Source organism: Thermobia domestica, unplaced genomic scaffold (assembly GCF_964235325.1).
Source record: "Thermobia domestica unplaced genomic scaffold, izTheDome1.hap1.1 HAP1_SCAFFOLD_564, whole genome shotgun sequence".
NCBI lineage: Eukaryota > Metazoa > Arthropoda > Insecta > Zygentoma > Lepismatidae > Thermobia > Thermobia domestica.
Genome location: NW_027656274.1, coordinates 95,381 through 113,201, shown reverse-complemented (window position 1 = coordinate 113,201; position 17,821 = coordinate 95,381). Strand labels below are relative to the sequence as shown.

At 36.2% G+C, this 17,821-nt stretch overlaps 1 protein-coding gene across 1 annotated transcript in view; it reads right to left on the bottom strand.

Annotated features, from left to right (window-relative positions):
• Positions 1–881: 881 nt before the first annotated feature.
• The window catches only part of LOC145677045 (uncharacterized), a gene marked incomplete at both ends in the record, with an annotated part of 104,704 nt that continues 87,764 nt past the window's right edge, over positions 882–17,821 (bottom strand). The window contains one exon of the mRNA XM_081747739.1: positions 882–1,016. Coding sequence (XP_081603865.1) covers positions 882–1,016 — 135 coding nt within the window. The remainder of the gene's footprint in view (positions 1,017–17,821) is intronic.

Genomic DNA, 17,821 nt, shown 5'->3' with positions numbered 1-17,821 from the left:
AAAAATTTCAGGAGTAAACATTAAAATACAGAAACTCAAATACGAGGAACCGTATTCCAAAATCCTTTGATTTGTATGGTAAGCTACTCTCAATTAATACAGAACAGGAAACTGTGATAAATTTGAAACTAGTGGCAACAAAAACGAAAAATGGCTGGAATTATTTGTGGGTGGAGAATAAATTTCCCACTGATTCAATTGCATTTTGTGAATGACTCACCAAATATTTCACTGTACAAGCGAAAGCAAAAGATAATGCTGACAAATACAGGATATACGGTAAGTCTGTTACACATAATTAGCAAAAAAACAAGTGTAAGTTTCTAAATTTGAAGTGCCAATAATAAATTAAAAAAAAAATTCTTTTAAAGATTTTTATTTCAAATGATTTTCTTTGGAACCAGAAATTTTTTTACTCTTAGCAGAATTCCCTGACTATCCCCGGTCTTACTAAATTTCCTGACTTTTACCGGTTTGTCGCCACCCTGGTTTACTGATCTTCACGGAGCAGATTCTTACGTCTGATTATAAGAATTACTACTCTACCAAGTTGTCTAAAAAATATTGAGCCTTTGGAGGTAAAAACTGAGAATATATTTTTGTGACTTCAAAATAACATTATGAAACCACATAGGCCCGATTCTGTTTAATGACTTTCGCAATTTTTCCAGAAATACCAAAGCCCCGTCACTGTAGAACTTCTGTGATACACATCTACTAGCTTCAATTGTTAGCAGACATTAGCCCTGGCACGCTGTACCTCCTATACCCTGAAATCTGGGACATTAACGCCATCTCGGGCTCAAACGGCTCATTAGTTTTTACACTACCTGGTATATAAGGAAAAAAAATGTGATACGATGTAGAAAAGAATTACATACTACTTAACGATGGAACAGATTTTGAACTCTGTATTGTTGGAAGATCTAGTGGCATTCCTCTTCTAGTATCAGGATTTTGATCTTGCTCTGTACGCACTTTCGATGGAAGGTCTCGTTCACTCATTCTTCGGGGTGCTGAAAAATACTATCTATATTAGTGAATTATTATATACAAGTAATAATAATAATAATAATAATAATAATAATAATAATAATAATAATAATAATAATAATAATAATAATAATAATAATAATAATAATGTACATGGTAAAACTATATGAAGAAAGTGAACATAAAGACTTTCCCAACATTTAAACTAAGAACAACATATTTGGATATGTTCCTTTTCAGTATTAAATAAACAAACCTTCATGCTAAAATTATTATGTACTATATTACCAACGAATCTACGAGACTCAAAATATATAAAAACGTTAAACTGTTTGCAAGAATACAATATCTTTGAACAACAGGTTACTTGTTACTTCCATAATTATTTAAACTGTGATTAGGAATTTGCTGATTGAGTGCCCAATATGTCTTAAGATAGGCAAAGATGAAAAATATTAGTTTCTGGGTTTCCCTTATACTTCGAAAAAGAAGACTACATATTCTATAGTGTATGATAGAATACACAAACATACAAATGTAAGAACACTATGCCCATGCAAAGAATAATTCAATATACTACACAGAAAGTTAAGGAAAAAGTAAACAAAACAAAGATAACATGCAAATATTGCATACTACTTTCTTACTGTGACCACTACATAAAAAAGAAAAAAAAAACTGAGGAGGAAAGTTAAAAAAAAAAAAGGAAAGAGAAAAGGGCACAGCAGTGAGAAGCATCACTAGCATGTATTTGAAACATACATCAATTTCAATGTTGTTCAAATCATATCATAGAAAAAAAAAAAAAAAAAAAAGGTGGAGAGTAAGATACATAAATGAAATTTCCCAACACATTCTAACAATAATTTACTCAAGGTGGGAATCCGGCGTACCATATTTGAATGTTCTTGCTGTATTGATGTATTGTAGAAACAAATATGGACGGAAGTACTACGTTCAGTTTCATTGAATTTACACACCTTGAATAATACGCTTTAGCAAAAAGCATATTATATTATATTATATTATATTATATTACATTATATTTATATATATATAATGCACGGAAGCGATATTGAATAGCTTCCGTACCGACGTCCTCAAATACTCGAACTTGAGGAAAATAATGAATTTCGAACAAAATATGTAACTTAGTATAAAGCATAATATGTTGGTAGAAATCATATAAGGAATACGAACTCCTTCCATAAATTATAGTATCGACCACCAGGACAAAAAACACAAATTGCGTTAAAAAGATACAAACTGCCGTAAAGAAATAATCATATTTAAGGAAATTAGCTGTACACGTATCAGCAAAATTATGCTTGCACACAAGCAAGTGCAAAATCTACATCACTAACCGTATTTTACAATTGATCGCTACAACACATTTAGGAAAGTGAGTAAGTAGTCGGGAACACTGGAATGGGTTGCATACATTGTGTTTAAAGAATATACCAGCCTTAAAGAAACTGATCAGGAAAAGTAATATAGAACGCACTATAACACTACTGCAAATTTGAAAGTTATGCGTAATTCTTACAAAATTCGTTGCGCAGCCTTATGACCCTCAGACCGAATATCTACATTAAGATCGGATTTTTACTTGAGAGTCAATCCATTCTAAGTGATCAAGCATGTGCCGCTCAACCATCAGCAATAAATATATATATATATATATTTTTTTTTTTCATGAATGTTTATCCTATATCGGAGTACTTCAGAACCACAATTAATTATTTTTTTCAACATCCCACAGCGACACAGCGGCTGCCAACATTTTTCGATTTTAAGGGTTTACGTTGTTTTGGATATCTCAGCATGTATTTGTCCTACCAAATTGAAAATTGCTGGACGTATACAACTCGTGCAGAGCTAAAACTTTGATTTCTTAACATTTTTGCATAAAACCATTTGAAGGGGGATGAAATCAGGGCCTACAGTAGCAACATTTTTGGACACTGAAGATATGTTTCGGAAGAGGAAACAGCTGACGTAGAGGTCTCAATTTGTGTGAGCATTAGTCCGGGATCATAAGTTAATATACAAAAAATTACATACCTGTAGCTCCTCGCAAAGGCCTGAAAAGAAAAATCGTAAAGTTGGGGAATTACGCCAATTTGGCATGTTTCACTGTCTAATATCTTCAATGGGCCCGTATAAAAAAATCTGAAATTTTGGGACTAGTTAGTCGTTTAGTATACCATAACACACAATAAAGCGCGTTTTGTGTTTTTGAGCAGAAGGGGGTCAAAGTATTAAGTAATGGCGACATACTCTAGGATGTGTTTTGTTCACAAATTCGACTGAAAATTCGTTGTTGTGAAGTAAAATAAAGTAGGATGAATGGTTAGTCCAGTCAAGTTTCGCAAGCTTGTTTCTTTCCCTTAGTTGTAACATTGTCTTATCACACCCACAGCAGCACTGGTGAAGAATGCCGCTATCCGCAGAAAGGGAGAAAAGCCAAAATGTACACTTGGCCAAAAGTTTGTAAGTACTCCTTTCTCTTGCTGCTTGCTATATCAATGATATTCAATTCTGTTTATTCTTGTTTTAACTATCAACTCATGTAGGAGACGGTTGTCCTTTCGTTTGATATTCATTCTGCAGTCAGTGTTTACAGCGAGTAAGTGTTTACTGACTTGAGAATGTAGATCAAACGAGAGGACAACAGTCTCCTGCATGAGTTGACAGTTAAAACTAGAATAAACATGATTGGATATTATTGATATAGGAAGCAGCTAGAGCAATGAACGCACTTTTTGTCCAGTGTGCATTTGTCTCGCCTTCTGCCGATAGCGGCATTCTTTATCAGTGCTGCTGTAGGTGTGATAAAGTGTTACAACTAGAGGAAAGAAACGAGACAGAGCCTTGACTGGACTAATCATTCATCCTACTTTCTTTTATTTCACAACAACGAATTTCCAGTTCAAATTCTGAATAAAACACCTCCTAGAGTATGACGTCAATACTTAATACTTTGACCCCCTTCTGCTCAAAAGCACAAAACGCAATTTGTTGTGTGCTATGTTATACTAAAGGTCTAACTAATCCCAAAATTTTAATTTTTTATTCTTTTTATCCAGGTCCACTGGAGATATTGGATAGTGAAATATGCCAAATTGACATAATTCCCAAACTTTACGATTTTTCTTTTTCAGGCGTTTGGGAGCAGCTACAAGTCTGTAAATTTTTGTGTATTAGCTTATGATCCCGGACTACATCCACACACAAATTCAGACCTTCAGTTGTTCCCTCTTCCCAGACATGTCTTCAGTTTCCAAAAATATTGCTACTGTAGGCCCTGATTTCACCTCTTCAAGTGGTTTTACGCAAAAATGTTAAGAGACCAAAGTGTTAGCTTTGCACGAGTTGTAGACGCCCAGCGTTTTTCAATTTGGTAGGACAAATACATGCTGAGATATTCAAAACAACGTAAACGCCTAAAATCGAAAAAAATGCAAAATGGTGGCAACAGCTGCGTCGCCATAGGACGTTGTTATATATATATAAAGTAAATAATTAATTGTGGTTTTGAAGTATCCTGATATAGGATAAACATTCATGAGAAAATGAGACATTTTTGAAAAGGTCGAGCGGCAATTTTTCTTTTTTCTCGATGATCACTTAGCATGGATTGACTCTTGAGAGAAAAAAGTCCTACTAACGTGCTTCTAATATGGTGGTTCACATTAATATATACGAAGTTCTAGAATTACCTTTGCTTTACAAAAATATGTAGAAAATACAAAATATTAAGGTGAATCACCGCAACGCATACAGTGTCTAATTTTTTTTTATTAATTTTGTTGGTTTCTAATAACTTAATTTTTTTTGTAATTATTATTACTATTAATATTAAATTATTTTCGCACTTTCTGATTAGGCAACTTCTACCTCTATGAGAAGTTATTTCCCATTCTTTGTTCAATAGAATCTTTTCTTATATACTTGGACTACAATCAATTAAGGAAGTTTACAGTGTACGTTTCGAGAAGTCGCTATTCCTTTTTTATTAAAAAATTAATTACAGTGCAATAACATAGTTTTTATTAACTTCCAAACACTTGCTTATAGCTTCACTCGATATAAAATATCACCCTCATAAAAAACCGCACCCCGTGCACAAAGCGAATTATTTGTTTCACGTCACTCCTGTTAGTTTAACAAATTTAAAACAGCAGCATGTTCTAACTTGAAATAAGGAACTAACTGAGCTCTTGATCAGGAGTGTGAAGAGGATAGCACATGTATTTCCAACTGAACGTATCAGAAACAACTGCTGGTTTTAACGACGTACGAAGTATCACTGACATCTTGAAATAAAAGATACTCTTTTTACCACGTAAGGAAGACCACAAGATAAAAGCAAGTTGAAATTGCTTTCAATTGTTTCCAAGCTTTAACGAATCTGGGAGCAGGTTGGGTTATTCATAAGAACAAGAAAACACATTGATATCCAAAAGCTGTTAGCATCATCTTGAGTTGAGTTGATTTTTAGTTTAACGTCCCTTTCAGCAGCGAGGCTATATGAGATGTGGACCTACTGATTAACGTGGAATCCGAATCACATGAGCTCCCACGAGAATCGAACCCGGATCTCCCATTGGCATAATCTTGTCGGCAAACAATCAACGTTAAACTTATTTCTGGCCATGCAACATTCTCACTCCATGGAAGCACGCTTTGTTCCTCAGATACAATGGAGCATCATTAGAGCTGGATCCACTATTATAACGCTGAAGAAAAATTACTTGGCCTGTAACTCAAGAGATAATGTTGACTTAAGAATTCTAAGTCATGGAATGTCAAACCTGACGTTGACACTAGTTTTACTTCACTAGTTTTAACATTGACAACCATTCAGAATGTTCGTCAGCTACCACAGTAATTTTTGTCAGAAAATACCTCACTTTATCATTGAATTATTTCTTCGGACAACATGTACAGACCCATATTGCTCTGAGTTGTTGATGGATTTCTATACCGATCGTCTCAAAAGTAGCGGACAGAAGGTTTCGTACTCTCCTACTTTGTCTTTAAAACTTGCCTTTCTTACCTGGTTCAAGAGATGGTATGGAGCAAACTCTACGTAGGTACGTTCGTTCCTGAGTACTCTGCACGTGCAGAGTCGATATTCACTACACATGTCGGTAGTGGGACAGATAAATATGTTTGACCTCTAGCTATAATAACTTCCACGCGTACATTATTTCAAAACAGAGTAGTGAAACACTTCTTTTCGAAACCACTTTCTTCTACGCACACAACCTATAAAAGGTTTAATGTTTTATATTCATCACTTTTCCAGAGTGAGTGAGTGAGTGAGGGAGAGAGAGAGAAAGAGCGAGAGAGAGAGAGACAAAGAGAGAGAGAGAGAGAGTGTGTGTGTGAGTGTGTGTTTTTTTTTCTCACCTAAAAAAAATATCAAAAAATAAGAAATTAGAAACCGATATCTTAACTGGACAACAAGTACCAGCTCTAGTCCATAGTGTCTTTTGCATTTGAAAAGCAAGTACAAACGCAGGGCAGTAATAAGGCAACTAAACCAAATTAGGGAAGATGCGCAGTTTGTTGAAGAGAAAAGTATGTACTTGTATGAAATTAAGTAAATACACGCTCGTGCGAGAAGTCAAGTGACACCACATAGAAAAGTGACAAACGGGAAACTCTGCTGAACTATGGAAATAGATGTGTGAGAGAGAGACATACGTACCACACTGAAGGTCAAATGACAAAGAGAAAAAGCAAATGGCGACTCTAAGGCATATACTTTGTGTGGGTATACTCGTCGATTACACATCGGTCCCAAATCACCCCGAACAGCTATATATGCTGTTATCATACTGTGGATTAGGCTATTTAGCAGCTCCAGTGCTAATGCACAAGCACTTGTCAAAGGTGATTCAGTCTTCGGTGGTAGATTCTGGGTTGCAATCGGACACCCACGGGCGTTCCAGACACATTTAATTGAGATCCAAGGAGCTTCGTAGCTACTCCAAACGCGTGATATCTTCTTTTTTTACCCGTATTATTCTTAATGCCCCTTAATCACGTATCATTTCAGTCGGCTGTATCAATTTTCCTCTACATTCAAATTTCCGGTAAATTAAGCACAATATTTTTGACATCTTTTCATAATGTCCACCTTTCTGCATTATACAATGAAATACTCCATATCTGTGTCATTTTTGTAACACCATTCAATGACTCTCATGACACGTTTATAATCATTATCATCACGACCATCTTAAATATATTTTACATTTCTGACATTGCTTTCTGCTTCTCGTTTACATTTTGTATCTTCGGTAGTAATACTACTTCGGTATTAAAAGTAGTCCACTATTCTATTTTATTTGCTCAGACTTCGATAATTGACACAGCTTTAATCATCTCAGCGACTGTAACTCCTTCATTCTCATACTTATCTTAAATTATTGTCACACCTCTTTTATATCTTTTCTGACGGCACGTTATTTTTCGGTTTCTATTCCGCAACACTATTATCTGAAAAACAAATATGCCAGTTCATTTAGTTCCTATCAAACAAAATCAGCACCCTAATCAAACTTTTTTTCGCTACTTATCTACATAGCAATTTCACTGAAAGGTAAAATTTGTGGAATATCTATTCCAACTTCACTATCCTACATCACATCTTGAATTCCAACTTAAAAATTTTGTTGGAAAAGGCTTGATTGATATGAAATATTTTGATTATTGTGAAGAGGGCGACTGCTTTTTTTTTTTTTTTTTTTTTTTTGTTCATATGTAAGTCATTTGAGTCTGATCTTTAAATTTATCCTAAGCACCTTTAAATTAGCTACTTCACACCGTTAAAAGCCTTATCTACATCAACAAATACTATATACACTTTTACACCTTCGTATGAAAAGCTCTTATCTACTGGAAGCTAACTGCCTCTTTGTGGTATCTCCTTGAACCCAAAACTATTCACCTTCCTTACTTTTCATACAATCTTTCTCGTATTCAAAGCAGAATTCTTGCTCCGTGCGATGTTAAACTAAGATACCGGTGGAAAAGCATGTTAGATCGCTCAGGATGCCGGTGGAAAAGCATGTTAGATCGCTCAGCATATAGGACATAGCCAGATTTGAACAAAAGTCGTACCACGATGGGAGCAGAGGGTTCCCATACCCAACGTGCCCTCTTCAATGCCACCACGACATACCGAAGTGCTCCTCGAGAGGACTATTAGGGCCGCCCTAATTGGCAAGTTAGTGCGATCAGAGCCATGATGGATTCTCGAAGACGAAACAGTGAGCGCACAAACACTAAGCAATCGATTGTTTTCAAGAGTGATCTATTACCCTGCGTTGCATTTTAACGACTACTACTGACACCTGTCCATCGTCAACAACGTTCGGAGAGATTGGAATGGCAAAACGAACGAAGGGTGATGGTATCCAGCGATGAGAATAGTTTCTATCTTAGACACAATGGCGGTCCTACGCCCGTATGTAAACTTGCAGTTAAGAGTTAAAATTCTGCGTGTTCTAATTTGATACATACTTGTACAGTAGGAATCACACTTGACGCAGGTATTTGATAAGTGATGGGAAATAATCTATATATATATATATATATATATATATATATATATATATATATATATATATATCCCACTCACCTCTCGTTTTTACTGTATTAGTACTTCGTGCATTCGTGATGATGTCAATCGTATCCTCCGACCTAATGTGGACACTTTTTGGGACCCCATTTTCTAGTCTCACATTGTGCGTCCTTATATCGTAAGGCGAATCAGGCGTTATCTACCCGGTATACGCCTTCCACTATTAGCTGCTAAATCTCCTGACCCAAGCTTTATTAAGCACATGCGAAGCATGGTAGGACGCACCTGAAAAGACGCCGGCTTCCAGACTACCTCCCACATAGAGATCGCCTACAGTATCTGACCAGCTAGCTATACGTCCAAACAGTGGAATGGGTGCTTAAGGTAGTTACACGTTCTACTAAGACCAGCACTGCATGTTTTCAGCATATTCAGGATGTGTCAAGTTGAGACCAGTATCACTTACCTCTTCTTCTGTATTAATTTTGAGGCGTGAACACTTACTGTGAGTTCTTAAATAAATTTGCACTAGTGTAATTCTATATATTTCATTTATTTATTTTCTTTTATTTTATTTGCTAATGAAATCTTAACACACTGTAAGAAGTCTTATGACGACTCTCTCGTCGTTTGTAATTCAGCTATAGGGTCGTGAACTTGCCTATTTGTATCACAATTCTTTGCCTTTTTTACGCTCAAAGTACACAGTTTATTCTTCCTGGCATAGGCCTACAAATTACACTGTTCAACAAATTTTGATCGAAAGTATGTAAATTCTTTGAAATTGCGATATTTGCATTCATTTAAGCATAATATGAAAGGAAATGATAATAGAAGAATTTTCTTAGCTCAGGTTGTGAAAAAAACGCCCTTGTACAACAGTAGCTGTATATATACAAATGTATTAATATTTATAGAACATTTAAGGAAAATCCTTGTAAAAACCTACATTTCACTTTTTTTAAATCTATTTCACTGTGATGTGATAAGCTGGGGAGTTAAGAAGTACCCTAACCTATAGCTTTCTATACCCTTGTACTTCCTTTTTCAAAATTGCGCAAATATCAGTGTCACAGCGATACAGAAAATAAAGTAACCGTGGTCAAGTTAAACATTAACAATTCCGTAATGAAAATCAGTATTAACATCAAAACATGAAAAATATGTACAAATATCTTTTTGTGCAAGAACTACACTGCAATGTAGACAAAAGTTTCAAGTGATCCCTTGTACAGGATTATGTTTATTTTATTTTGATGTTTATGTCTTCGCTTGGCTTGCCTTTTTAGGTTACATCTGGAGCATCCCTTGCAACAGTCCAACAGTAGTCGGCCAATATGTTAGAACTCCCCTTTCCCTCATATCTCTTCTCCATGGCTGCAATATCTTGATGGAAACGCTCATCATGTTCCTCACTTACTACTCCACAATCTTCGGGAAAGAAGTCTAGATGTGAATGAAGAAAGTGGAGTTTCAGAGACATATTGCAACCAAGATTTTCGTAGCACAATAACAACTTTGCTACCAGTTGTTTGTAATTTGTTGCTCGGTGTCTTCCCAAGAACTGTGAACAAACACTCTTCAAGCTTTCCCACGCAGCTTTCTCCTCACCTTGGAGAATTTCGTCGAACTTGTGATTTTTGAATAGTTGCCTAATCTGTGGCCCTATGAAAACACCTTCTTTAACTTTGGCATCACTTAATCGAGGGAATTGTCCTCTTAGGTACTTATAGGCCTCATCCTCTTGGTTCATGCTCTTAACAAAACTTTTCATAAGACCTAATTTAATATGTAGAGGGGGAAGCAAAATTCAGTTACGAACTACCAGTGGCTCATGCTGCACATTTTTCACTCCGGCTGACGAGTTTCTCTGATACTCCAGTCACTTTTGCGGTAATGAGATCGACGATCTCTACTGTCCCATTCACATATAAAGCAACAATACTTTGTATACCCTAACTGCATACCTAGCAACAGTGCTATTACTTTAAGGTCACCACAAATGAGCCACTGAAAATCGTAATATTTAATGGCTTGAAGTAAACGTTTCAAGTTTTCATAAGATTCCTTCATATGAACTGAGTAACCTACAGGAATTGAAGGAAGTTCATTTCCAATATGTAAAAGCACTGCCTTTAAACTCACCTTGGACGAATCTATAAAGAGCCTCCACTCCATAGGTTCGTAATTAATTTTAAGTGCCCTCATGAGACCATTTACATCTGTACATGCCACAAGTGTGTCTTCCATAGTAAAAAATGAAGTGAACATCTTCTCTCTATTCCGATACACTGAAATATTTACTTTTTCCTGCAATAAATTCCATTGCTTTAAGCGTGACGCTAAAATTTCGGCTTTAATTTTCGAGAGGTCCAAGTCTCTGATTAGATCACTTAGTTCATCTTGAGTAAGTCTATGTGGTTCACATGGAGGTTCTTCTACAACAAACGTAGGGTCCTTCGAAGTACTTGATTCAGGAGCTTCAACTTCTTGATCATCATCAGAAAAAAGATCGTATTCTTTAGGTGGGTCAGGAACAGGTTGTCCTTCTCCATGTGGAACAGGGCGCATTGCAGAAGGAATGTTAGGATAGATCAAGACCCGCTTCTTCTTCGTGGAAATTCCCTTCTTGACGGAAGGAACCATACAAAAGTAACAGTCTCTGATGTGGTCGCTTGGCTCCCTCCAAATCATGGGCACTGCAAAAGGCATTGAGCGCCCCTTCCCATTAATCCAATTTCTTAGATTGCTGGCACAAGTGTTACACACAATGTGAGGTGCCCAAGATTTATCTTGGTCTCCAGTTTTACAACCAAAGTAATATTGATAGGCTTTTCTTATTAGTGGTGTTATAGTCTGCTTTTGTGAGGAAAATGTCACTTCCCCACACACGTAGCAGAAGCTATCCGCACTGTTTACACAATTTCGCGGCATTTTTGTTTATTGAAATCCTCATAATGTCACTTGAAATAGTTCCGGCAACTATTTAAAAATATACATTCGAAATACCAGTATTTTTACGTACTTGTAGTTGTATTTTTATGTCCTGCACTACACAAACGTCACACCCAAAACGCTGATAACTGCACTAAACCTGTCTTTTCTAACAATAGCAGAACACTACTGAGACAAGGAACACAATGAAACCAAGCGTTCATATAGTTTCTCCAGTGTTGCCGGATCAGTGTAACATTTTACCCCAAACGAAGCGAATATATTTATTTTTAAAGCGTTATTATTAGACATGACTGTAAAACGAAAAGTAGAGCTAATGTTCGAAAATAACTTTCAAATTCGTGATCAGCACCACAAAATCAATAATAATTAGCTGATTTTCTTCAATTTACATTTTCGTTGTTGAACAGTGTTATCAATGTAAGTTTCGCATCTAACTAGTTTCACTGTTAAAGATTCATTTTCATCCTTAGTTTCTACATTGTTGTAGTTCTCCCTTCCTACTTTCCATTTTTATTAAATTTAACTCTATATACATTGTTCAAATTTCACCTCCTTTAAAATTTTTCTTGTCACCTTTTTGTCTTTGTCGATTTCCCTTTTTTATTTGCACTTCAACTTTTTATATATTTTTTACATTCACCAGTACAACTTTGTTCCTATGCTTCCCTTCCAGTAATTTTCCGAACTATTTTCTATAAGCAATGTTGATTACTTTTGTTTACTCCCACAACAAGTTACTTCCTTTCAACTGAGATACGTATATTTTTATTTGAAATTTCCAACAAAACTATTTTTATTTTTCCTACTTTCCTTCCCGGCTATAATTTTCAGTGTGATCCACTTCAATCAGCATAAGATTGTGATCCGATAGCTTCTGCATTTTTTTAAATTACCATTGGCGTTTATCGTAATTTCCTACCACACTAGTGAGCCATTCACAGCAAATTCAGAAGCTTTGATATGCAAGTAATTAGGTAACTTAGCTTTAATCATGTCATATTGTATTTGTACATTGCAGTTATTTTAACTTTAATACTATCTTTAATCGTAGTTTTTCTTTACCTGTTTTGTATTATTCCACCATATCGTGGCATTCAGAAGACAAGTTTCATGTAATGTAATATACTACTAAGCAATAAATGTAACATTCACTTGTTCTTTCTATTTCCTTACTTCTTCGATGTAAGTATCTTACAAGAGACGTATGCAAACTGTGACAGCTATATATTTATGAAAATTGGTACCCTGACTAATTGTGGACTGCTCATCATCGTACGGAAAAATAATCACTCAGTGCGGAAATGCCTTATTTTCCCACAACTTATAATACATATACCAAGCAATGACTGGGTGACGCTGTGCCAAGTTATACCCCCTAAACGCCGGAAAAAGACAGATGAAAAATGTGTGCAGGTAATCTGATACCTACGGGAGGGGGACACGTGACCAAGAGCACGGCAGTAGTGTAACACAAGCAGTATTGACATCCCAACACAAACTTGTAGTTTTTCAAATAGAAATACCACTTTATAGCATTAAAACAATTGACATAAAACGTGAAAGAAAATACACAAAAGGTGGGTTATCAGTGTTGCCAAATAAGGGAGAAATGAGGCTGTAAAGTTTAGAAATTGTCGGGTTCGTATAGAGAAACGAATAAATAAATCAATGCACAACAAAAACAATAAGGCTGCAGAAGGAAGAAATATACAGTAGGGAGTAAACCACAGCATGCATCGCATCAAGTGACTAACGGGCTTGATACGTCATATCTGGTGTGCGGGTAGGGAGGGGTATGTGCGTATTTTGCCATACTATATATGGCTTTTCTGTTGTATTGTGTATTTTGTTAAATATTTTGGGCCTGAATATTACTGGTAATCTGAATGGAGTGTGTTTTGTCCTCATCGTTGTCTCACCTACTAACGTTTCCTATACTCTCGACTGACACCTATCACACGTGATTTATCTTTGCGAATCTATTCTGATGTACAGTCGCGAAAGAAATCAGCCGAGCAAGAGGGGAAAGTATTCCCAACCTTGTTCACATGAGTTAACTTCTCGGAGAGATTTGCTGCTTTCACGTGAGGTCTGTAAGCAAGCGATTTTCAAACGAATCTAGTGTCTGGTAAAAAGTAACCTTCTTTTAGATACTATGCTTTGTGCTTTCAGACAGAGAGGAAAAACAATTCTTGAGTATCTTTTTGAGAAAAACAAGGAAAATAATTTATGCACAGTAGTTTACAAGTGCCAGATTACTTATTATAATTAATCTTGATATCTAAATACTCATGATCTATTCACAAGTAATTAGGTCTTAACAGTGAAAAGTGATTTTGGAAACTCAAGACGTTATTGATCTAATACTATAAAATGTAAAGGGAATTTTAATATCACACGATTATGCCCCGAAAGCTAAAAGAAACGGACGATGAGTGAAGAAAATGAATTATGAAAGAAACTGAGGAATGAAGTGGAAGGAAAAGAGAACTCTTAGAAACCATCGGACACGATGCTGCTAAACAAAAACTTCTTGATATAGCCTGGAATCGAACCTATGACCTTGAAACCACAGGCGAGAGCTCTTATCATTGAACCACCATACCCCAATTATGACAGGGAAAGGAGCTCCCGAGTCTGATTTCAATTGGTTGGTTGATGGCTTGACTTGAAGTTTAGTCTCCTGTTCAGTGCCGAAGCTATTTAAGACATAGACCTACACCTTAACGTGGAATACGAATTACATAAGCTCCCACTAGCAATTGACCCCAGATCTCCCGTGCCAAAGATGAGCACACTAACTGTAGTTACGAGGGGATTCTTCTCGGTCGCGATGTAAACTTCGGGATTTTTACTAGTTTTGTTCACGAAATGAGATTTTGGTCTCTCTCGACTGGTGAAGTACCATGAAAATTCATTTAGTTTTCAAAAAGATTTACCTATTTCTATTGGACGAGGTCGTCTTGTATCTTTCCTTTGGTAACACTTCTTTCTACACACAAGGATAAACAGCATATGTATGAGTTTCCAATATTATGGTGCTTTGTTTACTCGCCATATATTTCAATTAAAAGATTACAGTATTAGCATCTACTATCGTAATTGTGTACAGATTAAATATCCTAGTCATCTATTGCGTAATTGCTGCTTTAAAATTCTCACCAATATTATTTGAAGAGTTTAATCCGACATGTTTTATTATTTCCATTTGTTAAGGGGGGAAGTTTGAACCACAAATTCTTTATAAGTGAAACTAGGTGGTTAAGAAATGATCTTGCTTGGTCTCGATGAAGGTAGTAAAAAAACAGGGATAAAAAATATTTTGTAGTTGTAGTTGAAAAATGTTGCCCACACACTAAACGATAAATTTTATTTTGCAACATTTCAGATGGAGAATGTCCCAGATGTCATAATCTTCCATTAAATAATCAAGAATCAGATCTAATATAAAACGCTACAACAAAACTGTTGATTGAAAGTACTGCTAGCTTTACTATGTGGAAGTATACGTACTGTTCTATGCATACAAGTAAAACGGTAATAATGTATCTTCAATTCGACTACTGGAAATGATGATGTTGACTTGTTCGAGAAAGCACTACCAAGCCTCATCCTATTAATCTTACACATTCACTAAAAAAAGGTGGAGTAATGTAATGCGACATGGATTGCTTCAATGTGCTGATACTACTGTAAAGGGTATTTTAGTCTATGGATTAGAATTATTGTAAGTTAATATAGTGAAGACGAGCTATAGCTTCATGGGATACCATGCTTTATACTTCTGAAGTAACAAGAGGCCGTATAGTTGGCATGTGGTCGTAGTGCTTCGTACATTGCTATTACGGTTAATAGAACCAAAGGGTGTATTCAGGGCGAAGAAGAGCTACAGAACCATCCAAAATCAGGAAGACAGAAAAACTACTGCAGAGAACAATATTGCACTCGTCTCTGCTAGTAAGAACAATCCCTTTTAGCCTGCTTCCACTCTTGGACAAGACCTGCATTTGCCTATATCAGGAGTTACAGTAAGGAAACGATTACATTAAGCGGGAATCCATCACAGAATTCCTGCCGTAAAAAAAGAATCAACTGTAGAACACCGTGCCTCAAGGATGTCGTCTTTGTTGCAGTATCTGCCAGCGAAAGTGTTCTGGGATACCGTGATTTGAACAGACGAGGAATTGTTTCCTTCTGCCCAAGATAGGAGATTGTCTCTGTGGCGCCCCGTTACACTCGTTATTCGCCAGACCATATCGTAAAGAGGATAAGAAGGGCAAGAATTATCGTTGCTTTCTGGGGTTGGATATTAGCAGCAGGTATTGGAGAATTGGTAGGATGGATTCGGGAGAATATATGGAAATATTAGAATCACATATGTTACCGACCGTCAAGACCATATATCTAAAAGGAGAAATGTCTATCATAATCCAAGACAAGAGTAGTGTCTATACTTCGAGAATAACTAAACAGTGGTTCCAGAGACATCCTGACTTTTCTATGTTCGATTGGCCATCTAAATCCCTAGTCCTTAACTGCATCGGCCATTAATGATGCAGAATCGGAAACCGAGACGAGAGAGAGTTGTTGAAGCTCTGAAGAACCACGTTTAAGAAGTCTGGGAAGGCGTACTTGAGTTCGTCAGTATTTCATTCCATGCCTCGTCGAATCAATGAGGTATAGATAATCATGGTGCATGGATCACCATTAGGTTTAAAATGATAACAAGACTTTTGTTTATTGAAGAGTGTTTTGCTCAAAACTAATATGAGCCTGAATATATGAAATGTTTACGAGCAGAAGAAAAAAGAAAAACGATCATTTACCTTCTAAGCATTTGGAATTATCAAGACAGACTGAAATATTTTATTTTGTTCTTTTACTTTAATAAGTGTAATTATATCTATCTTTCTTTTTCTTTGGTAATTAACAATTCTCATTATTCCTTTATTTTCCTATGGAAATTACGAAAAAATATTCTAAACAATTCTGAAACTCTCAACGCCAAGCCATAGATAAATATATTATTTTATTTCGCTATCTGAGTGAAATATTTATTTTCTTTCTTATTTATGAGAATTAATATTTCCCTTTATTCTTCTATGAAAATCAGAAAATGGATATTCAGAAGGGGAGTTTTGGTTTTCAAACACTTAATGCCAAGGAATAGATAGACTATTTTATTTTGTTCTCTCCATGAAATAAGAATGATCCTTTTTCTTTCTTTCTTGATTTTGGCTCGTAACACTCTTATCTGTCGACCGCCAATAGTTTGCCTGAAGCCATAACGTCAAACAGCAAACAAGTTGATTCAATACGCGCCAATCTGAACAAAGTTGGATGTGCTTTCATGCTTTCATGGCATAAATCTTCGCTTCTGTACTTTCTTTTCACGGATTTGTTACCTTTCGTGCCACAACTTTTGTATACTCTTTTCAGGCGTTACGACGTCGCTTCTGTGGTTTGGAAGGCAGGCTGGAGTGAAAACAGTTGGTTTGATAGCTTTCGCGAATGGTTCGAGATATCGATTCCACACAAACGCCATTGGAATGGCTGCGCTACAAGAAGACCTGCTGTTCACATTTCCGCATTAAGTCACGGACACAAGGGACTACTTCTTTCCACAGCTCGTGTGTCCTTTTTGGGTGCATCCTGTATTAAGCCCGTTAGTCACTGGAAGATATGAATGCTGTAATTTACTCCCTATTGACATATGTTTCTTCTGCAGTCTTGTTGTTGTACATTTATTTGTTTCTCCATATGGATCCCATAATTTCTCAACTTTAGAGACTCATATCTCTTATTTGGCAGCACTGATAACCCAGCTTTTGTTTATTTTCTTTCAGGTTTCATGCAAATTGTTTTAATGCCATAAAATGGTATACGTTCTATTTTAAATACTAACAGTTTGAGTTGGGATTGTAACACTGCTTGTTTGACACTACTGCCGTGTTCTTGATCATGTGTCCCCGTCCCGTACGTATCAGGTTGCCTGTACACATTTTCAGTCTTTTTCCGGCGTTTTTGGTGTATAACTCGGCAAAGCGTCACCTGGTCACTGCTTGGTATACGAGACGTGACACAAAAGAAATGAGACTAAGTGTGTAGCTTGAAAAAAGAGTGCACTTGGCAACAACTGTTTTGGTAACGTCATCCCATACACCACCTCTATCCATGCGGCCAGTTTGGACTTGACCGATCACGCTAGATGGGAGTATTGCGTCATTGAAAAGTAACTGTAGTCTGCCGTAAAAATGTCTAATGTGAGTT